Source organism: Pan troglodytes, chromosome 3, assembly GCF_028858775.2.
Source record: "Pan troglodytes isolate AG18354 chromosome 3, NHGRI_mPanTro3-v2.0_pri, whole genome shotgun sequence".
NCBI lineage: Eukaryota > Metazoa > Chordata > Mammalia > Primates > Hominidae > Pan > Pan troglodytes.
This window is the reverse complement of record NC_072401.2, coordinates 40,187,938-40,212,070: the sequence shown is the minus strand read 5'-3', so window position 1 is coordinate 40,212,070 and position 24,133 is coordinate 40,187,938. Positions and strand designations below refer to the sequence as shown.

Below are 24,133 nucleotides of genomic sequence, written 5' to 3'. Positions count from 1 at the left end.
ACTGTTGTGTAGGCTCAAACGATCTCAGACCTCAGCCTCCTGAGTAGGTGGAACTATAGGTGTGCGTCACCATGCTCAGCTAATTTTTTTAAAAGTGCTTTAGTAGAGAAGCAGTTTTGCCATGTTGCCCAGGCTGGTCTCGAGCTCCTGGGCACAAGTGATCTGCCCACCTTGGCCTCCAAAATGCTGGTATTTCAGGCATGAGCCACCATGCCGAAGTTTTTTTTCTCTTCTCTTCTCCTTTCTTTTGTCTTTTTCTTTTCCTTTCCTTTTTTTTTTTTTTTAAGAAGGAATCTTGCTCTGTCACCTGGGCTGGAGTGTGCAGTGTCACGATCTCGGCTCACTGCCACCTCTGCCTCCCGGGTTTGGCCTCCCAAGTAGCTGTATCTACAGGTGTGCGCCACCATGCTAGGCTAATTTTTTTTATTTTTAGTAGAGCAGGGTTTCACCATCTTGGCCAGGCTGGTCTCGAGCTCCTGTGCTCAAGCAATCTGCCCACCTCGGCCTCCCAAATTGCTGGGATTTCAGGCATGAGCCACTGCACCTGGCCTAGAATTTTGAAAGAAAGGATTGGGGTTAAGATAAAATCATTCTAAATATAATCAATTTCCCCCCTATACATATGTCCGTACACCTTGACATATGTGTGCTACAGTTAGTTAATGGTCTATAGGAAGTAGATGAAAATGAAGTAGTCATTGTAATGATGGCTGGAACCCAGGTGAAAGTAAAATTTTAAAAAGGAAAAGGTTGAGGACTGAATTGTGAGGGAAATTAGCAATTAAGAGGCTGGCAGAAGATAACGGACTTAAATTTTCTTTTTAAGTTTTGAGCAGACATAGTCAAAAGCAGAAAATTGGGAAAGTGTTATCACAGAAACCAAAGAGGGGCTAAGGAGGGGTCAGATGATATCCAGAAGTTGATTAAATACTAAGAATCATCGAATGGATTAGGAAATGGGAAAAAATCACAATGAACAGAGCAGTTTCTGTGCGGTAGCAAGGACAAAGCCAGAATGCCATGGATTCAGAAAGGCATAGGACAGTCCTTTCCAACATCTACATCGTGGTACACAGAGAAGGTGATCAGTATTACTTAGGCAGAGAAGACTGCTGAGTCTGTTTTTTACTGGCCCAGCTCAATAGAAAGCCACTAGGTACCACTTGGCTACACTGAGGCTTGAGCATGTTAAAGGGATACATAGCCTTGTCACCCTTCTAAACCCTGCTTAGGAGATAAATTGACAGCACCAGTGGGGACAATCAGTGTAGACAGCGCCAATCTTGGATAAAAAGCAAAGGAGGCCAGGCATGGTGGCTCATGCGTGTAATCCCAGCACTTTGGGAGGCCGAGGCGGGCAGATCACGAGGTCAGGAGTTTGAGACTAGCCTGACCAACATGGTGAAACCCCGTCTCTACTAAAAATGCAAAAATTAGCCTGACGTGGTGGCACGCAACTGTAATCCCAGCTACTCAGGAGGCTGAGGCTGGAGAATCACTTGAACCTAGGAGGCGGAGGTTGCAGTGACCCAAGATCACGTTATTGCACTCCAGCCTGGGTGACAGAGCGAGACTCAAGAAAAAAAGCAAAGGAGAAGGCTGGGTGTGGTGACTCACGCCAGAAATCCCAGCACTTTGGGAGGCGGAGGTGGGTGGATCACTTGAGTCCAGGAGTTAGAAACCAGCCTAGGCAGTATGGCAAAACCCTATCTCTACAAAAATACAGAAATTAGCAGGATACCATGGCATGCGCCTGTGGTCCCAGCTATGTGGGAGGCTGAGGTGGAAGAATGAGCCCAGGAAGCAGAGATTGCAGTGAGGTGAGATCACGGCACTTCACTCTCTCCTGGGCAACAGAATGAGACTGTGTCTCAAAAAAAGACAAAAACAAAAAAACTGGGCTAAAGTCAGAGTTTGAGCCTCAAAAGAAAAGTAACAGAAAAGTAAGATGATGGAAACGGAGTAAGCTTGAAGAAGAATCTTCTGCTGTTGTTTTTGACTAAATAATTTTGAATATTTAAATACCTTGAAAAGGTGCTAGCTGAAGGCTGGGTGCGGTGGTTCACGCCTGTAATCCCAACACTTTGGGAGGCTGAAGTGGGCGGATCACCTGCGGTCAGGAGTTCAAGACCAGCCTGGCCAACATGGTGAAACCCCATATCTACTAAAAGTACAAAAATTAGCCAGGTGTGGTGGTGCGTGCCTGTAATCCCAGCTACTCGGGAGGCTGAGGCATGAGAATCACTTGAACCTGGGAGGCGGAAGTTGCAGTGAGCTGAGATCACACCATTGCACTCCAGCCTGGGCAAAAAGTGAGACTCCATCTTCTTCTTTTTTTAAAAAAAAAGATGCTAGTTGAAAAGAAGACAGATTGCAGATAAGGGAAGGGGAATATAGGTATGAGGGAGCAGCATTCCTAAGGAAGCAGAGCAGGAAGAAGGACATCTTAACCTATGACATGACAAAATAATACACACAAATTAGAGGAGGTTAGAAGATTAGGTATGGAAAATTAGAAGAGTTTTCACTCAAGGCGTCCATTACTACTCTCCGTTCTGTTAAAGATGAAGTTGCCAATGGGAGTATTTAGACTTCATTTAGAATGGTGAAGATTTGTAACAGTGGTTGTATAGCATAGACTTCCCAAGCAGTTTTGAAGAGGCACTTGAGATCGTCTTTTTCATCATGATAGCCCTGTGAAATATATGTTATTTATTTAATTTATAAAAGAGGAAAAATACTTTATAAGAGGAAGGACTGTGAACCTGGTTTGAAGACTTTGCTCTTTCGCTTATAGCTCCTTGACGCATACTGGTGATTACCAACATTACAATGATAGCAGAGATTATGTCTCTCATTTCATACTGTATTTCTCAGGTAGACCATAAGACTTGGCACATGACAGGTAGTTAATAAATACTCATGAAATAATCGTGTGCATGGAACCTATCACATGTATTTACATATTTATAAATTTTTTTGAAACACACTTGTAATTTTGTTAAATTCAAGCAATGTTGACTAGGATTTCTTAATAAAAAGCTCAATTTGGAATTATTTTCTCAAATTGAATGAATCTTTAAAATACAAAGTCAGAGCTGGAATTTCCAGAAAACATATAGGATAGGCAAAGATTTCTTAGAGGGAACATAATAGCCACAGACTGGGAGAAAATACTTGAAAAGCATGTATTTGGTAAAGGATTATATCCAGGCTATATAAGGAACTCTGACTACTCAATAAGACAGATGACTCAGTTTTAAAATGGGCATATTTGAACAGGTACTAGTTAAGACGGTAAATAAGCACAAGAAAGGACAGTTAGTATTAATACTCATTTGGGAAATGCAAATTCAGATTTTTACATTTTTATTTTATTTTGTTTTATTTATTTATTATTTTTGAGACAGAGTCTTCACCCAGACTGGGTAATTTATAAAGGAAAGAGGTTTTAATGAACTTGCAGTTCCACGTGGTTGGGGAGGCCTCACAATCACAGTGGAAGATGAAGCAAGAGCAAAGGGACATCTTACATGGTGACAGGCAAGAGAGTATGTGCAGGGGAACTCCCCTTTATAAAACCATCAGATCTCCTGAGATTTATTCAGTACCACAAGAACAATATGGAGGAAACTGCCCCCATGTTCAGTTATCTACCTGGCCCCGCCCTTGGCATGTGGGGCTTATTACAGTTCAAAGTGAGATTTGAGTGGGGACACAGCCAAACCCTATGAAATTGTATGATTTCATTAATATGAAATGTTCAGAATAGGCAAGTGTTTAGGGGAGAAAATAGATTAGTAAATGCCTAGGGCTGGAGGGAGTAATGGTGAATGAGTTCCTGCTAACAGGTAAGGGGTTTGACTTAGGATAGTGATGGGATGTTCTACAGTTAGGTGGTACAACCTTGTGAATATAGTAAACACCATTGAGTTGTACATTTTAATTCAGGGAATTGTGTGGTATATTATACTTTAAGTTAATGCTTATACACATATACAGCAATTTGTTTCTTTAATGTTATCAGATGAACTGAAGATAATGAATTTTAAAATAATTCTTGTGATGTAAGAGGGAAAGGAAAGTAAGTGCTAAACTTAGTTTAAACTTCAACATCTGTAAGTTAATACAGCCATAATGGAGAACAGTATGGAGGGTCCTCAAAAAAAAAAAACTAAAAAATACAACTACCATATGATCCAGCAATCCCACTACTAGGTATACATCCAAAAGAAATAAGTTTATCAGGGATATCTGTATACCCATTATTATTGCAGCATTATTGACAATAGCCAAGATTTGGTATCACCCTGTGTCCAAGGAATGAATGGGTAAAGAAAATATGGTACATAGATAAATGGAATACTATTCGGCCATTAAAAAAAATGAAATGCTGTCATTTGCAGCAATATGAATGGCATTGGAGGACATTATGTTAAGTGAAATGAGCCAGGAACAGGAAGTTAAATACCAGATGTTCTCACTGGTAGGTGGAAGCTAAAAAAAAAAAAAGTAGATCTCTCAGAAGCAAAGAATAGAACAGAGGAAACAAGAGGCTGGAAAAGGTAGTGGGAAGGGAGGATTAGGGAGAAATACAAAATTACAAAAAAGGATACAAAATCACAGCTAGATGGGTGGATGAATTCTAGTGTTCCATAGCACAGTAGGATGACTATAGTTAACAATAACATAGTTTCAAATAGCTAGGACAATATTGAATGTTCCCAACACAAAGAAATGATAAGTGTTTAAGATAATGGATGTGTTAATTATCCTGATCTGATCACCATGCATTATATGTCTGGAAACATCACTGTGTACCCCATGAATATTTATAATTTTTGTTAATTTTTTATAAGTGAAAAGAATTTCAACATCTGCATCCTATGCATATTTGGTACTTAAATTTTTTTTAATGAATACTTTGACATAACACCAAAGGAAAAAAAAATTAACCAAAATCTTGTTTTGAACATTTGTAATAATAATTGAATGTTCTCATAATAGGGTAATATCTTCTTCAGTTTACTGATCTCAAAACCAGAAGTCACATTTGTTTTTACTTAAAATAGTACCATGTTGCTACATCATCTGATTTTTATTGACCAGATAATATTCTATTTCCTGGTGGTAGGTATTTTGAAAAACTAATTCCTTAATTTTTGACAATTAAATTGTTCCTAATTAGTGAATCTTTATAAATACAGCATGATGCTTCCAATGACTTGCTTCTTTGCTGTAAGTTTATAGAAATAAAGTTACTGATTCAGTAAATTACCAGTGATTAATTCATTTGTCCATGTGTATGTTTATTATTTGTATTTTTTTGAGTCAGTTGTCATTGCTCACTTAGCAACTACTATATTATTATTTTTCTTAAAACTGAAAATCTCTGTATATATGGAAATGAATATTAAATTACTTATGTGAATATATTACCAGAGTGCTGTGTCATTTAATTTTAGTTTTGTTATTTTTTAGAAGAGTTACTCTTACACATTAAGTTTTTTAGGGGGATAAACTAAGTAGAAGTTTAGTTATCAAGTAGAGGACAAGGTTGAACTTTTTTCCCCCACAGAAACTCCTTTGAATTTAATATTTTAAGGTTCTATATATGTTCTGTCACAGTGTGATTAGGATATAGTTACTACTACAGTGGTTACTGATTTATATTTTCTTCTTTTTATAGTGCACTAGTGAAATTGATGAATAAGTCAATAGAGGGGACAGCAGATGATGAAGAGGAGGGTGTAAGTCCAGATACAGCTATCCGTTCAGGACTTGAACTTCTTAAGGTATTTTTGAAACAGTTTTGTTGCCATGTATTTCCGTGGGGTCATAATTTGCCTTCCCTTCAGGATATGCAAGAGTCAGGCTTATTTCACAGGAAACTATTTGAAAGATTTAAAACTTGTGTTGGAAATTAGATTATGTAAAAGTAATGTTTTTACAACATAATATAATAATGTAATTATTTTACATTATAAATTAATATTTGTTTCACTGTTTATCATTTCCATGCCTTCTATGCTTGGTAGTGATTACTGTACAATCTATTCTTAACTTAGTAATAGCAAGATGTGACTTTAGACTTTGTGGACAGGGTATGTGACTAAATCTAGAGGAGGGAATATCATCATTAAAGGGAGTATTTCTTGGTATATTTGTGGGATTCTTGGGAGACTGGCATAACTAGAAAAAAGGGGTGCTTTGGGGAATGATGGGAGACAAGGTTGGTTCCAGATTGTCGAGTGCCACTGGGTAAGAAAGGTAGTGTCACGGGCTTTTAACCTGGCTTACAACCAGCTGCAGCCCTTGATAGAGCTTTCATTGGATTGAGTAAAAGAAGGGAAGAAATTGAAGGCAAAGAGACATGATACCACTGTGACATACAGGAGAAGAGACAAACCAGTGCAATGGATGTTAGATAGAAAAAGAATGATGGGATCATATTCCAAGGGTCTTAAATATCATTTCATTGAGCTGGGCTCGGCGGCTCATGCCTGTAACCCCAGCACTTTGGGAGGCCGAGGCGGGCAGATCACAAGGTCAAGAGATCGAGACCATCCTGGCCAACATGGGGAAACCCCGTCTCTACTAAAAATACAAAAATTAGCTAGACGTGGTGGCACACGCCTGTAGTCACAGCTACTTCGGGAGGCTGAGGCAGGAGAATCACTGGAACCCAGGAGGTGGAGGTTGCAGTGAGCTGAGATCACACCACTGCACTCCAGCTTGGCGTCAGAGTGAGACTGTTGAAAAAGAAAAGAAAAAAAAATCATTTCATTGATAGAATTGATATGATGCCTCATGAATAAGATTTTAATTATGTTTTTAGTAATTGAGTTGTATTTTTAAGTTGTTTTAAAAGTGAAACCACCTTTAAGGTAACATTTTTTAATAGATTGCTTTTTTTGGTTTGTTTGTTTGAGATGGAGTCTTGCTCTGTTGCCCAGGCTGGAGTGCAGTGGCATGATCTCGGCTCACTGCAAGCTCCGCCTCCCAGGTTCACGCCATTCTCCTGCCTCAGCCTCCCAAGTAGCCGGGACTACAGGCTCCCACCACCATGCCTGGCTAATTTTTTTTGTATTTTTAGTAGAGATGGGGTTTCACCATGTTAGCCAGGATGGTCTCGATCTCCTGACCTTGTGATCAGCCCGCTTCGGCCTCCCAAAGTGCTGGGATTACAGACGTGAGCCACCGCGCCCGGCCAGTAGATTGCTTTTTATTACATTTTTCTAATTTAATTCTCCAATTTTCTGTAAATAATTAAAACCACGTAAGTAAATATTATCACTCCAAACCTTGCCAAGTGAGACAGTGTCTACACTTAATGACCATTAAATAAGTGCTTATTGAAAAATTAATGAAGACCATCTGCTCATTCCCCTTTCTCCCTGCTTCTCTATTTTCCTAATCTTGATACTACACTAACTGAATTGTTTCTACTTTATGGAAGGTTAACTCTTTAGACATGTATCTAACTTGCTAAAAGTTATTTAAGGACAGGCTCGTGCTGGTGTTATAATAAGGGAATAATTATATATTGTAATCATAATTAAAAGTTCACAATAGTGGCTTCTTTGTTGATAATTATGTTGAGTGATAGATTTCACTTCAGATATTTTTTTGGCTGGGTACAATGGTTTACGCCTGTAATCCCAGCCAAGACAGGAAGATCTCTTGAGAACAGGGGTTGGAGACCAGCCTGGGCAACATAGCTAGACCTCATCTCTACAAAAAAACAAAAAATTTAGCCGGGCATGGTGGTGCACCTGTAGTCTCAGCTCAGGAGACTGAGGTGGGAGGTTGAGACCCCAGTGAGCTGTGACATTCCACTGTACTCTAGCCTAGGTGACAGAGTGAAATCCTGTCTCAAAAAAAGAAAAAAAAAAATTCTCATAGATTATCTTTTTGCCAGTCAAAGAAAGCTCTGAGTTAGCATTTTGTTTACGTTACACAAAGATTGAGTCATTACGTATGGAGGTTTTATCTCAAGTAAGCATTCCTTCACCTAAATACAATATATTTATAAACTGATAATAGTTATTAATATTGTAAATCACATTCCATAAAAAAGGAGCCATGTGTTTTGTGTTCTAAGTAGCAGAGTAGACTAAGAGGTGAAGAAGAAAATAGGACAAAGGCTGTCTGTTAGTTGTGTCAAGGAATAACTGGAAGCTACCACACCATACAGTATTTCTGATAATGTCTGATTAGCCATAACTAACTGCAAGGACGGCTAGGAGATGTATCTCTATTCTGTGTAGCTAGCATATTTACCCCAGAATTTAATTTTTTTTTTCTTTTGCGGGAAGTAATTCTTTTTTAATGGATTAAAACCATTGTCTGTACTTCTAAAGCTGTATCTGTTTTTTCAGGTTCTGTCTTTTACACATCCTACCTCGTTCCACTCTGCAGAGACATATGAGTCCTTGTTACAGTGCCTAAGAATGGAGGATGACAAGGTAGCAGAAGCTGCTATTCAAATTTTTAGAAATACAGGTCACAAAATAGAAACAGACCTTCCCCAGATACGATCGTGAGTACATTTTTTCTCCCATGGTAAATACAAAAGTTGCTAAGTGTGGGAACCATAAAATCATTGTTTTCCTTCTGTGTAGGAAGATAGGAGGGAAGAAAGACAACTTTGATTTAGAAGCTACTTTTCTGTGTCCTCCTCTGTTTTGTCTTTCCCTTGCCTCACACCCCTCTCCCACCATTAGAATGTAGGCAGCAGAATAAACCGAAACTACATGTTTGTTTATAACAAAAGTATTTTAAGATATTAAGAATCAAAAGTTATCACAGAATTTAGTGTTTTATTATATTTATGACTAATGTCTTTCTAATCCATGTATATTCATCTTTTTTTCTATAAATGGGTTATAAATTCAATAACTGTCACTTTGCTATCCTACCAAAAAATGGGGCAAATAGTTCACTTTGGCATCTTAAAAAGGTTAAGGTGAAACTTGTGCTGAGATGTTATATTTAGACTTAAAATATGCAGAAGACATCTTTTGAAGGAAAAAATACATTGCAAATGGCAGTTGAATCATATGTTCAGGGTATTTGCAATTAGTTCAGAGTATATTCAACTACATACCATTTTCTTCACATGATAATCACAGAACAAGCAGTCTCCTGAAGTTTTTATTAAATTTGTGAGCTAATAGTTTAACTTGTGAAATAATTCAGTGTCCATTGTACATTCTCTTCATTCTCCGCATTGTTCTGGCTAATAATAAAAAGGTACCACAATTAGTCCCTGCCCTCAAGGAGTTTATAGACTAGAAATAATAAATTTTATACATTATTAAAAAAAGATCACTGACACAATAGGATAGTTTTTGATGAGTTTTTCAAGGGAGGAAATCCTATACATTTTTTCAAGGCAAAGAAACTATTCTTAGAGAAATTCTACCCCAAAGGACACAGTTGAAAATGAGCATAGGTGGAAGAGTTAACTTTGGACGTGAGGAATAAAATACCTTATTCGTAAGACCAATGGAGAAGAAAGGAGATAATCACTGGAAAGCAGAAAAGCACAATGCTAAAGACCTCAGTAACAACTCTGATGGCATCACTGGATTATACTGCTCTAGAAAAAACAAGAAGAAAGGTTAAAGTTGACTTTCTGTATTATTTTATTTGGCTAATAATAATAATACATTTAACAACAGTTTGATTGAAACTATCTTCCTTTGTCATTCACCAGTGTTATAAGAAATCTCAGTCTGGTAAATGGAATGGTGAAAGACTAAACAGATAGGAGAGAGGAAAGACATCTTCCGTTTAGAAGCGTAGTCAATACTCAGTCAAGGAAGTCTGTTTGGTCATGGACATCCCTATCTCATAATTCCAAAGTCCATAGAGGCAAACTTCAGGCATATTTATACATGTCAAATCAGATTCATACCAACTAGCATATGTTCCCATTTTTGGTTAAAGTGCATGGCCTGGAGCCTGCAGTATAGGTTTCATATGTAGCCTTCCATTATCATAAGAGGGCATTGTCACCCTTGCATTTGATGCCACTAACTTTATAAAATAGGCTCTTCTCTAATAACATTAAATATATGACAAATATCTTTCCTTAAATGTTTGTTTCGTTTTATCAATTTTCTTCTGATTATAAAAATACTTATGTTCATTGTAGCAAACTGAAACTAGAAAAAATATAAGGAAATAGTCACCATTAACATTTGATATATATACTTTCTATGAATGTTCATCTACTAGATGTGTTTGTCTATTTTTTATAAGTTCATATATGTACACTATTTTCTTCATTCTACCTAATGCTTTTTCATGTCATCAACATTTAATTTTTGAAGAATGCTTTATGTTTTTCCATCATCCTAAAAGAAGACTGTTTTAGTTTACTCTTCATTGTCAGTGTAGAGGTTAAGTATGTGGATTTTGAAAGAAATGCTCATTTTCAAATCCCAACTCCCAGTTTCCTAGCTTCGTCTATTAGGAGGCTTAAATAACATCTTTGTGCTTTAATTTTCTCATCTGTGTAATGACTATGATAGTCTTCTTTGGGTGGATGTGAACATTAGTTGAATTAATCCATGCGGATATACCTAGAATGGTGCCTGGCACATAATAGTTAGATATTTTTATTGCCATTCTACTGATATATATGTAGCTGTATCTTTGCGTACTTTCTTTCACTAGTATTATTTCAGCTGTTTAATACAACTTGGCCTTTTGCTACTCTCTTTCTGTAGCTACTTTGAAATAACTGAAGGGGATTATAAAAGGGAATTGAAAAATTAACAATATTGCTACTTAGAAAGTAAATGCAAAAATATGTCATGGGGTAAGCTTTAGATTATGAATTAAGGGTTGCTTGTTATTTTGCATATTTGTGAAGTAACTATAAAATAAAAATTGTCTCCTGAAGTAGGCTTTTTCTTGAGGCATTGTATTTCTTGGTTTATACTTGGGGGCAGAGATGGAGCTTTTTTTACAACTTTCTTTAGATCAGATAATTTTTAAGAGAGCCTTCTCTACTAGCATCCATCCATATAGGGGAAGTGGAAGTCAACCAAAGGAATACTTGTTGGTTTATGGGTTTAAGAAAAAAAAAACTATATTATTTTTTGCAGGACCTTAATTCCCATTTTACATCAAAAAGCAAAGAGGGGTACTCCACACCAAGCAAAACAGGCTGTGCACTGTATACACGCCATATTCACAAATAAAGAAGTCCAGCTTGCACAGATTTTTGAGGTATATCTAATATATAGGTTGTGTTTATATTGGTCTTTATTTTTTAAGCTCTATAGTTTGATGAAGATGGAAGCTAGATTTTTTTAAGCTGTTTATATGAAGTCCTACCTTAGACTATAAATTCCTTGTGAGCAAGGATTCTATTTTATGTGGTACTGCATTCCCGGCCTGTAGATCAGATTATATGTTCAAACACCTCATATTGAAGGGTTTTGTGGTTTTTGTTTTTTAGTTTGTTTTTGAGATAAAGTTTCAGTTTCTCACCAGTGCTGGAGTACAGTGATGCAATCTCTGCTCACTGCAGCCCCGAATTCCTAGGTTCAAGCAGTCCTCCTGCCTCAGCCTCCCAAGTAGCTGAGAGTACAGGCACCACCATCATGCCCAGCTAATTTTTGGATTTTTTTATAGAGATGGGGTTTTGCCATGTTGCCCAGGCTGGTCTCAAACTCCTGGACTGAAGCGATCCACCCACTTCAGTCTTTCAAAGTGCTAGGATTACACACATGAGCCACCACACCTGGCCTTACGTGTTTATGTTAGAACATTTTACTTAATTTTAGCCTTATTGGTTCAGTGGTGCATTTATCCTCGGAAAGTATTAGTAGATAATTTTGAACAATCCAGTTTAAAGTACCTAAGAACCCTACCTGAAAATTAATCCTGTTTCCCTTTTTTTTACATATAATGACTGGCCTCATTTTACTATTAGAAATGTATTCCTATTATCATAAATTGGAGATAGTGTGACCAAAACCCAGTGAATTCTTACTTTGTATGATTTAAGGTCATTTAAAATGCTTCCACAGGGTAAGAAAACCACTGGTATAGCAAATCCATTGTTGTAGATTAGTCAAAAATAATGCTGATTTGATGAAGCAAAAATGTTTTTCTTTAAACTTCTTTTTGTTGGATTTTATTTTTTCTTTTATCTTTTTTCTACATTCTTTCAATCTTGCTAAATTTTAGTAGGTGAATTAAGAACCAGGTGTCTTAATGTGGTTGAAGTTAGTTATGATCATATTAGAGAAGATTGGTTTGGGCATGGTAAATTCAGGAGGACTCAGGAAAATGTACTGTTTCAGTAGAGTGTCTAGATATTTATCAAACAAATTGGTAATTTTGTCTGTTTTATTTTTATAGCCACTCAGTAGGAGTCTGAATGCTGATGTGCCAGAACAACTTATAACTCCATTAGTTTCATTGGGCCACATTTCTATGTTAGCACCAGATCAGTTTGCTTCCCCAATGAAATCTGTAGTAGCAAATTTTATTGTGAAAGATCTGCTAATGAATGACAGGGTAAGTTTCTCATTTAATTAAATTGAGAATCATGAGATTAAGGCTGTTTACATCTTCATCACAGAAACACTTCTGTTTCTGTGTAATTCTCTTTTTCTTTTAAATTATTCTGTATTGGTTCTACTTATTTTTTATTTATTTAAATTCGAAACTACTTCCTTATTTCATGGTAGCTATTACTACTAGAATTTCACACTTAAGAAACAAAAATTAGAACACGGGATTGGTGAATCATGAAAGTTAAATATCAGTAAAAGCTATTTTCCTGACCCTCAAAAGACAGTTTATCATTTTCTGGAATGTTAGAATTGGGTTATTTTTGTTTTTTGTTTTGAAGACAAGAGTCTCGCTCTGTGCCCCAGGCTGGAATTCAGTGGCATGATCTCGGCTCACTGCAACCTTGGCCTCCTCTCATTCCTCAGCCTCCCAAGTAGCTGGGATTACAGGTGCCTGTCACCACGCCTGGCTAATTTTTGTGTTTTTAGTAGAGACGGGGTTTCGCTATGTTGGCCAGGCTTATATTGAACTCCTGACCTCAGGTGATCCGTCCGCCTTGGCCTCTCCAAGTGCTGGGATTACAGGTGTGAGCCACCATGCCGGGCTAAAATTTGTTTTATCAAACATTGTTAGAAATGTAAGTGGATTAGCCAGGTGTGGTGACGGCACCTGTAATCCTAGCTACTCAGGAGGCTGAGGCAGGAGAATCACTTGAACCCAGAAGGCAGAGGTTGCAGTGAGCCACGATTGCACAGTTGCACTCCAGCCTGGACAACAAGAGCGAAACTCTGTCTCAAAAAAAAAAAAAAAAAAAAAAAAGTGGACTTGAATTTGACTAATTTTTAAGATAATACACTGTACTTTTGGCACTAGATTTATTGATGTCTGTGTGCTCTGATTTATTACCTCTGGGTTGGAATGTATAGATTGAAAAGACTCCCCAAATGATTTCGGAAACACACCTTGATTAAGAGTCACTACTGGCAGGGCTTGGTGGCTCACGCCTGTAATCCTAGCACTTTGAGGGGCCGAGGTGGGTGGATCACCTGAGGTCAGGAGTTCAAGACCAGCCTAGCCAACATGGTGAAACCCTGTCTCTACTAAAAATACAAAAAAATTAGCCGGGCTTGGTGGTGAGTGCCTGTAATCCCAGCTATTCGGGAGGCTGAGGCAGGAGAATCGCTTGAACCCGGGAGGCAGAGGTTGCAGTGAGCCAAGATTGCACCATTGCACTCCAGCCTAGGCGACAAGAGCAAGACTGTCTCAAAAAAATAAATAAATAAATAAAAGAATCACTGCTTTACCAAATGGATCTAAATTAAATCTGTTGTTATTGAATAAAGACACAGATATGCTGGATCATTGTGGATGACTTTCATTTAAGTGTTAGTTTGCCACAAATCCAGCTTATCCAAAGTTCCTAACTCTCACATGTTTCGGTAATCTTGAGGCCTCAGTATCAGGAACTTAAAGACACCTGCTAGTGCCCCTTCTGTATTTGTACCACCTTCCACTTTTGAACGCAGCAGACAAGAAGAGAAGAACGTGGCCTAAGTCTCATTTTCTACCCTACATATCCTTGCTGTTATTTTTACTTTCGATAGATGTGGTTTTCAACAAATGTGAAATTTAAGATACCTCTTAAATGATGATGATAGATTGTGTTTTCAGACGGTCTTTTTTTATGGTGATAAACTATACATAGTATCAAATTTGCTATTTTTAAGTGTTAAAATTCACTAACATAATAGCCACATTGTTACCTAATCATCACCACCCCATCCATCTCCAGAATTTTTTATCACCCCATACAGAAACTGTGTACCCATTAAGCAACAACTCTCCATTGCCCTCTGTTCTACCTTCTGACTCTATGACTACCTATTCTAGGTATCTCTTATATGATATTTGTCCTTTTGTGTCTGTTGTATTTCACTTAGCATGTTCTCAGGGCTCTTCCATGTTGTAGTATGTATCAGAATGTTGTTCCTTTTGTGGCTAAGCAGTGTTCTTTTATATGTATATTTTTGTTTGTATATATCCCACATTTTTTTGTTGATTGGTGGACACTTGGGTTGCTTCTACGTGTTGGCTGTTGTGAATAATGCTGATATAAACATTTATGTTCCTGTTCTCCCATTTCTTGGGTATATATCTAGGAATAACATTGTTGGGTTACATGTCATTTTCCTTTTTAAAAAAGCAACAGCCATACTAGTGGATAAGAAGTGATATCTCATTGTGGTTTTGATTTGCATTTTCCTGATGAATAATGATGTCAAGGATATTTTTTGTGTGCTTATTGACTACCTGTATATCTTCTTTGGAGAGCTGTGTATTAAATTCCTTCCCCCACCCCACTCTTATTTTATTTTATTTTTTTTGAGACATGGTCTCACTCTGTCACCCAGGCTGGGGTGCACTAGTGCAACCTTGGCTCATCACAACCTCCGCTTCCCAGGCTCAAGCAATATCTCCTGCCTCAGCCTCCTGAGTAGCTGGGACTATCAGCACACGCCACCACGCCTGGCTAATTTTTGTGTTTTTTTATACAGACAGGGTTTTGCCATGTTGCCCATGCTGCCTTCACCCACTTTTAGTTGGGTTGCTTCTTGTTGAGTTTTAAGAGTTATTTACATTTTCTGTATATTAAACCTTTGTCAGCTATTTACCAGATCCAAGATCATGAAGATTTCTTCCTATGTCATCTTTTCAGAGTTTTATGGTTTTAGCTATTAAATTGAGATATTTGATTAATTCTGAGTTAATTCTTATATGTATTAACAATGTAATTTTTTGTTTGTTTGTTTGTGTGTTTGCTTCTTGTGGATATCCAGGGGTTTTTTTGTTTTGCTTTTGTGTTTTTGAGATGGAGTCTCACTCTGTAGCCCAGCCTGGAGTGAGGTGGCGCAATGTCAGCTCACTGCAATCTCTGCCTCCTAGGTTCAAGCAGTTCTCCAGCCTCAGCCTCCCGAGTAGCTGAGACTACAGGCATGCACCACCATGCCCAACTAATTTTTTTGTATTTTTAGAAGAGGCAGGGTTTTGCCATGTTAGCCAGGCTAGTCTCAAACTCCTGACCTCAAGTGATCCACCTGCCTCATCCCCCCATAGTGCTGGGATTACAGGCTTGACCCTCTGCACCCGGCTGAATATCCAGTTTTTCTAGCATCATTTGTTGAACAGACTGTTCTTTCACTAAAGATGGTCTTGGCACCCTTTGTCAAAAATGAATTACCATATATGCAAGGGTTTTCTGAGTTCTCTATTCCATTAGTCTATATGTCTATCCTTGCCAGTACCAGCCACACTGTCTTGATTACTGTAGGTTTTATAGTAAGTTTCAAAATTGGGAAGTATGAGTCTTCTAACTTTGTCCTTTTCCAAGCTCTGGTTGGTGATGTTCCCGTAGGTTTCTCAGAGGCTGTGTTGATCAACATGAAAAACTTAATCAGCAAAACCATAAATTTTTTTTTTCATGCTAATAGCTAAATTTATTCAATTGTTTATAGTCAACAGGTGAAAAGAATGGAAAACTGTGGTCTCCAGATGAAGAGGTTTCCCCTGAAGTACTAGCAAAGGTAAATTTGTTTAGGCCTTGATAATCTTCATGTTTAAAAAAGGGACATTTTGTAGTTATCTTCCTCACCTTTAAAAAATTTAATAAACAGAGATGGGATCTTGCTGTGTTGCTCAGTTTGGTCTTGAACTCCCGGGCTCAGCTGATCCTCCCACTTCAGCCTCCCAAAGTGCTGGGATTATGAGCTTAAGCCATCGTGCCTAGCTGGGAGCCTTTTTTGATTAAACCTAATAGTTAATAAGCATTTGTTAAGGAGGTGCTTTATTTTAAAATCCATTGCAAAAAATGGTTTATTGAAGACATTGTAGTTGTCATTGTTTATTACATGTCAGTGTCTTCTGCCTGCTAAAGCAATCTTAATGAGGCTGTTTTATAGAGAGACTGTTTATAGAATGACAGTGCTCAGAGGCATCTTAAATCCAGCCTCATCACTACTATCTACAAGCATATGAATATTAACTTGGCAAAGATAGGTAATTGTCAAGCTGGGCACTGTGGCAGATTTGGGGTTTAAAATAAGATTGTATCATCTTCTTTGATAATCTGTTTCACTTTGTGTTGCTTCATCATCATCATATATTCTATCAATTCATTTTTCCTGGTTGTCAATAAATATAATAAATAATACTTTGATTTTTTTTTCACACCTATTATCCCAGCACTTTGGGAGCCAGAGCAGGAGGATCGCTTGAGCCCAAGAGTTCAAGACCAACCTGGGCAGCATAGTGAGCCATGTCTCTACAAAATATTAAAAATAATTTAGTTGGGCTAGGCATGGTGGCTCACGCCTATAATCCCAGCACTTTGGGAGGCTGAGGCAGGCAGATCACTTGGGGTCAGGAGTTCAAGACCAGTCTGGACAACATGGTGAAACCCCTTGTCTACTAAAAATACAAAAACTAGCTAGGCATGGTGTTGCACATCTGTAATCCCAGCTACTTCGGAGGCTGAGGCAGGACAGTCACTTGAACCTGGGAGGTAGAGGTTGCAGTGAGCCAAGGTCCCGCCACCGCCCTCCAGCTTGGGCGACAGAGTGAAACTGGGTCTCAAATAATAATAATGATAATTTGGCCAGGTGTGGTGGTGCATACCTATAGTTCCACCTACTCAGGAAGCTGAGGCAGGAGGATCGCTTGAGCCCAGGAGGTCAAGGCTACAGTGAGTTGTGATCATGCCAGTACACTCCAGCCTGGGAGACAGAGCAGATAGAGATGATTGTTACTAAATTTGTGACATTTAATAGATGTAAAGCTCAGTTGAAAAGTGGCAGATTTGGGATTTAAAATAAGATTGTATCATCTTCTTTGATAATCTTTCACTTTGTGTTGCTTCATAGTCATCATATATTCTATCAGTTCATTTTTCCAGGTTGTCAATAAATATAATAAATAATACTTTGATTTTTTGGCTAGCTTTTTCACATATATTGGTAACAATCTTTTGACTAGACATTTCTAAGTAATTATGACTACCAATAATTACACAAAATCCCATTTTTTTGGTCACAATGTTAAATGAGACTGAATCAGACTTGATGGTTTTTTCAAAGTAGTTTTTCAATACCACAAAACTGAAACTCTCAAGTTATTTTCAGTCACCACAATCAGTACAGTTGGGGGTGTGTGTGTGTGTGTGTGTGTTTTGGTTTTTTTATGAAACAGAGTTTTGCTCTGTCACCCAGGCTGGAGTGCAGTGGCACAATCTCAGCTCACTGCAACCTCTGCCTCCCGGGTTCAAGCAATTCTCATGCCTCAGCCTCCTGAGTGGCTGGGACTACAGGCGTGTGCCACCATGCCTGACTAATTTTTTTTTTTTTTTTTTTTTTTAGTAGAGACGGGGTTTTTTAGTATAGACACGGTTTCACCATGTTGGCTAGGCTGGTCTCAAACGCCTGACCTCAAGTGATCCACCTGCCTTGGCCTCCCAAAGTGCTAGGATTACAGGCGTGAGTCACCACCCCTGGCCTGTATAGTTTAAATTGTTGTTTTTAAAGTATATGTTTTCAAATAGTTTCAAAATCTTGCACAAACATCTAAGTATGAGAAGCCTAAATTCTGGAACCAGACTTTTAAGCAAGTTATCTATCATAATAATGTGTCTCAATTGCCTTATCTGTTGGAAAAAAAAAAAATCTTCCTCATAAGAATTTTTTGGGAGATTAAATAAGTTAATACATTTACAGATCTAAGAAAAGTGCCTGGCACTGGTTAAGCACAGAGTAAATATTAGTTCGTATTGTTACTGTTATTATCCCATAGACTTATTTAATAAAATGTCTGCTGATGGAGATGAGTAATCTCATTAATCTAATTAATATAAATTAATTTTCCCTTTAATTGGAATTTTAAGTTGCTTTCTTTTTTTAGCATGTTAATATTTTATAGGTACAGGCAATTAAACTTCTGGTAAGGTGGCTGTTGGGTATGAAAAACAACCAGTCTAAATCTGCCAATTCAACCCTTCGGTTATTATCAGCGATGTTGGTTAGTGAGGGTGACCTGACAGAGCAAAAGAGGATCAGGTGAGATTTTTCTTTCTTTCCAGTTTTCTTAGTGCTGAAATTTTGGTGGAATTTACATAGGAATTATTTACCTAATGAATACTGAATGGTGTAATTACACCATGTTCTTCAGGGTCAGATCTTATGTACTCATTTAGGGTTTGTCTGTCTGTCAGTATTGTTATTTTAATAGTGCCAATATATTTTTCTTCATTCCTAAAGAAGAGGAACTTTTTCCAGTAAATACATAATCATAATCACTATATTGTACTATTACAGTTAGCATCAACATTTGGTTCAATTAAACAAATATTTGTTAAACTTCTACTTCATAAAACACTGTGAAAAGCATTGCAGCAAAAATAAGTAGGAAAAGTCCCTGCCTTCAAAGAGCTTCCCTGTATTAAAGCGATTAAATAAGTGGAGTGACTTGAGTCCCATGAAAGTAATAAAAATTTAAGTGGCAGCCAGGCGCGGTGGCCCATGCCTGTAATCCCAGCATTTTGGGAGGCCGAGACGGGCAGATCACGAGGTCAGGAGTTCAAGACCAGCCTGGCCAATATGGTGAAACCCCGTCTCTACTAAAACAAAAAACAAAAATTAGCCAGGCATGGTGGCACATGCCTGTAATCCCAGCTACTCAGGAGGCTGAGGCAGGAGAATCGCTTGAAACCAGAAGGCAGAGGTTGCAGTGAGCTGAGATCGTGCCACCGCACTCCAGCCTGGGCAACAGAGCGAGAGCCTGTCTCAAGATAAATAAATAAATAAAAATAAAAATTGCAATGGCAACTCAAGGGAGAGTTGAAGCCTTCTTGTTGTTCTACAGATTTGGGTGTGTACACTTGTATGTGCACACAGAGATTGTTTACATTGTTACACATTTTCACTTTTAATCTGTAAAATTGCCATCTCATTTTAAGATGAAAATAGAAGCTCAATTTTTCATGATCCTGGTTTCTGTCAAATTCTTGATTTAGTAGGGGCCAAGATTACCAACATAGATAACTAAAGTATTCTACATATGATGCATTCCTTTTTAAAAATTTGTTTTAGAGGACAGAGGTTTAATCATTCTTTATGAGGCTAAGTGCAGTGGCTTACACCTGTAATCCCAGCACTTTGGTAGGCCAAGTCAGGCAGATCAATTGAGGTCATGTTGAAACCCTGTCTCTACTAAAAATATAGAAATTTAGCCAGGTGTGGTGGTACGTGCCTATAATCCCAGCTACTGGGGAGGCTAAGGCATGAAAATCACTTGAACCCAGGAGGTGGAGGTTGCAGTGTGCCAAGATCACGCCATTGTACTCCAGCCTTGGCTAGTTATGTGGTACTGCTATGCTATTAATTTTTTTTTTAATTATTGTGATTAGGAATGGGATCTCACTATGTTGCCCAGGCTAGCTGGGCTCAAGCAATCCTCCTGCCTCAGCCTCCTGAGTAGTGGGACTATAGGTGTGCACCACTACGCTCTATTTTTATCATAGAAGAAGCCAAAGGCAGCCTTTTATAACACTGTTTAGAGCTGAGTTAGGGATAATGAAAGCTTTAAATTGGGGGTAATTATGTACAGTATATGGCAAAGGCATAATAATGAGCTCTTACAAGTCAGTGATACCTAGGCAGGACCCCCAGTGGAGATGAAGTTTAGCTATTATCAGTTTACTTTTAAAAGTTTAACATCACTAAATGCAGTCAATACAATTTAAACTTAATCAATACCTCTTTTCTTTACAAATCAGAAAGAAAAAAAAACGTTATAAGCAATCATTCCTCAGTATGATCATGGAAATGGGTTCCTTCATTACTCCTATGAGTATAAATTAGCAGGACTCTTTGGCATTTTGCATCTAGATCCTCAAAAATGTTATCCTTGACTCTTTATTTTTACACTCATAATTCATGAGTATAAAAGAATCATGAAAGCTTATACACAAGCATGTTCCTCCAGCATTATTTTCCATCACAAAAAGTAGGGGAATGGTTAACCATAGAATGAACACCCATTGGACAGATCCTAACTGGATATCATATAATATAGTATTACCTTTTGTAAGCCTCAATTTCCTCATCTTATGGAGTGAAAATTAATTGAGATAAAGCCTATAAAGTGTTTTTCACACCTGCCTGGCACGGAGTAAGCACTCACATAATAGCTGTTAACTTTGATTCCTGAATGAATGCCATAGAAACCATTTGAGGCTCCCTCATTGTTACCAGTGCTCATTTTAACAATCCTGTTGTCCAAGAGTGCCAGGTTTTCTTCTCTCTATGCTTAGCAACAGTCCCAGTGGGTTCCGGCTAGCTTTCTGCATTTTGTAAAGTGGTCACAGTAAATACAAAAGCCATGCTATGTTCCACATAGAAGTCGAAGTAGAAAGACTCCCATGCCATCCCATTCATTACCACATTTTACCACGTAAGTAATAAAAATCCACAGTGTCGGGGTGGGAGTGCCAAGGCTTCATAGGTTTCATTTGAAAACTTTATTCTGCAAAAGGAGGTCAGCCCCAGGAGCTAGTACCTAAGACAGACACTGGCCTCTTATATTTCATATCCTTTAGGTATTTGTCTGATACTTCTTCACTCTTAACTGCAGCCCTGCCATTTCAGCAGGCATTAAACTAGATTCCTGTTACATGTTTATATGCAGGAAATAGATTTTAAATGATGATAGGTGATTTTTTTTTTTAATTCTTTGTGGTTTTTTTAATCAAGTTTTTTTGTTTTTTGTTTTTTGTTTTTTGTTTTTTGTTTTTTTTGAGACAGAGTCTTACTCTGTTGCCAGGGTAGAGTGCAGTGGTGCGACCTTGGCTCACTGCAACCTCCACCTCTCAGGTTCAAGCAATTCTCCTGCCTGAGTCTCCCGAGTAGCTGGGACTACAAGTGCGTGCCACCACACCCAGCTAATTTTTTGTATTTTTAGTAGAAACAGGGTTTCACCATGTTGGCCAGGATGGTCTCAATCTCTTGACTTCGTGATCCATCCACCTCGGCCTCCCAGTGTGCTGGGATTACAGGTGTGAGCCACCATGCCCGGCCACTTTAATCAAGTTTTCTACAATCAATATGTGTTTCTCTTAAAATGAGGGATACAGCTCCTGATGTAAAGAGTTTTTCCTAGCCTTGCAATTACTATGGTTGCAAGAATAAGCAGAGTTTTTGGGTTGTGGTGAAGTATCTAAGCTAGAGTTTGACTAGAAATGAAGGCAGGTAAATTTGTAATCAGAAAGTCACAATGATTTGATTTGATTGTGAAAGTCACAATCCCCTGTGTTAAGTTCATGGACTCAAAGTAGCTTTCCCATATTTGTACGTCATTTTAAGCATAAATTATGCTCTAAGGACCTTACATTCAAAAAGGGACGAAAGCATTTTTATGAATGATAGTGGTTATAGGAAATGTTTATTTCTTTTTTGTTTGTTTATAGTAAATCTGATATGTCTCGCTTGCGATTAGCTGCTGGTAGTGCCATAATGAAGCTTGCTCAGGAACCTTGTTACCATGAAATTATTACCCCAGAACAGTTTCAGCTCTGTGCACTTGTTATTAATGTAAGTAACAATCTTATTTTTGTCAATTACTTATCTTCAAAGTTGAATACATTACTTTTCTATGGATACAAATCCATTTATAATGTGAATATATGCACAAAAGTCACTACTATTATTACCTGTTTAACTGTCTTCCAATTATTACATTATTTATTCTCCCATATAATTATCTTCTTTTTAATTGAAGACACTAAAAATACTTAAACTGCTGTTTTTTATTTAATAAATGGTTGCCAATTTAAGTTTTTCTGTGCTGCTGTAGGATGAGTGTTACCAAGTAAGGCAGATATTTGCTCAGAAGCTGCATAAGGCACTTGTGAAGTTACTGCTCCCATTGGAGTATATGGCGATCTTTGCCTTGTGTGCCAAAGATCCTGTGAAGGAGAGAAGAGCACACGCACGACAATGTTTACTGAAAAATATCAGTATACGCAGGGAATACATTAAGCAGAATCCTATGGCTACTGGTAAGTAACTCAAAGTTCTCTGTGTGCAAATATATTTTGTCAATGTATCCATTTTTAGGTTTTTTTTTCCTTGTCATGTGTTTCTATTATAGTTTATAATAAAACTGGGAGTTTTATAGAATGCTGTCATTGTAGTTATGATGTACTTAAAAACTGAACTCCTGAGTCCTATTTATGCTGCATTAACTCTGGCAAACTGCATTTTTCCTATGGGATCAGGAGTGTAGTTTAATTTGAACATATTGCTCGGATGTCAGACTAAATAATTTTTTCCTAGCTTTGCCAGGGACCTGTTGTTTAATAGGTTTAATATCTGATACCTTTGACTTCAGTATCTTTCAAAAGTGAAATATAACTGCATACCAGGTACCAGAAAAAGAAATTGAAAAGTGAAGTGTAAAGTATTTTAGTATCCAGGTATCATGTTGTGCCTAATTTAGAAATAACTGAGGGAAAAAATGGAAACTTAAGTGGTTAGAACTCAGTCCACTAAGGCATTTTATAAAGGTTGTTTTTAATAATGTTTTTACTTCAGAGAAATTATTATCACTGTTGCCTGAATATGTAGTTCCATACATGATTCACCTGCTAGCCCATGATCCAGATTTTACAAGATCACAAGATGTTGATCAGCTTCGTGATATCAAAGAGTAAGTCTTGTTGTTTTTCAAGAACTCTAAAAATTATGTTTAGTTTTCAAAAAATGGTAAATTTTTTGTTTATTATTTTTATTTATTATTTACATTAGAATTAGAATCTCCTTATGGTTTTATTCATTTATTATAAATTTCCAGTTTCGTCTTTCAAAAATTTTCCCATCTACCAGGTTTTGGTTGTTCATTTTCTGTTTGTTTGCAGCTAGTTAAGCTATCTAAGTCTTTGAAATAGGTTAGTTTGGTTATCTTAGTTATTATATTTGATTTTTACTATTTATATCGAGAGGGTTTGAATATGGAAAGAGTACTGAAGTATGTGAAATAATTGGAGTTGGAACTGAAAACAGTGGAGCATATTTTTTATTCTTTGTTCTCTCTAGCATGCAACACTTTCAAATATCTTTTAAAAAATTTTGATACATAATAATTGTATACATTTATGAGGTACACGTAATATTTTGGTACATGCATACAATGTGTAATGAGAAAATCAGAGTAATTAAGATATCCATTCCCTCTTCATCCCAGGCAATTGGAGCTGCAATGAGCTATGATTAAGCCACTGCATGCCAGCCTGGGTGATAGAACGAGACCCTGTCTCTGAAAAATAATAGTAACAATAAAATTTTTAAAATACAAATAAATTATTGTTAACTATAGTCACCCTACCATGGTATCAAATGTCAGAACTTATTCCTTGTATCTAAGTGTATTTTTGTACCCATTAACCAGTCTCTCTCTCTTTATTTTTTTCCGAGATGGAGTCTTGCTCTTTCGCCCGGGCTGGAGTGCAGTGGCACGATCTTGGCTCACTGCAACATCTGCCTCCCTAGTTCAA

General features: G+C 37.5%; 1 protein-coding gene across 6 annotated transcripts in view; it reads left to right on the top strand.

Annotated features, from left to right (window-relative positions):
* PDS5A (PDS5 cohesin associated factor A) overlaps positions 1 to 24,133 on the top strand; it is a 153,318-nt gene that overhangs the window by 92,514 nt on the left and 36,671 nt on the right. For all 6 annotated transcript variants that reach the window (XM_526554.8, XM_063808735.1, XM_016951458.4 and 3 more), the window contains 9 exons: positions 5,690 to 5,795; positions 8,382 to 8,542; positions 11,121 to 11,244; positions 12,385 to 12,543; positions 16,053 to 16,121; positions 18,505 to 18,641; positions 22,049 to 22,172; positions 22,435 to 22,639; positions 23,175 to 23,289. In XM_526554.8, coding sequence (XP_526554.4) covers positions 5,690 to 5,795; positions 8,382 to 8,542; positions 11,121 to 11,244; positions 12,385 to 12,543; positions 16,053 to 16,121; positions 18,505 to 18,641; positions 22,049 to 22,172; positions 22,435 to 22,639; positions 23,175 to 23,289 — 1,200 coding nt within the window. The remainder of the gene's footprint in view (positions 1 to 5,689; positions 5,796 to 8,381; positions 8,543 to 11,120; positions 11,245 to 12,384; positions 12,544 to 16,052; positions 16,122 to 18,504; positions 18,642 to 22,048; positions 22,173 to 22,434; positions 22,640 to 23,174; positions 23,290 to 24,133) is intronic.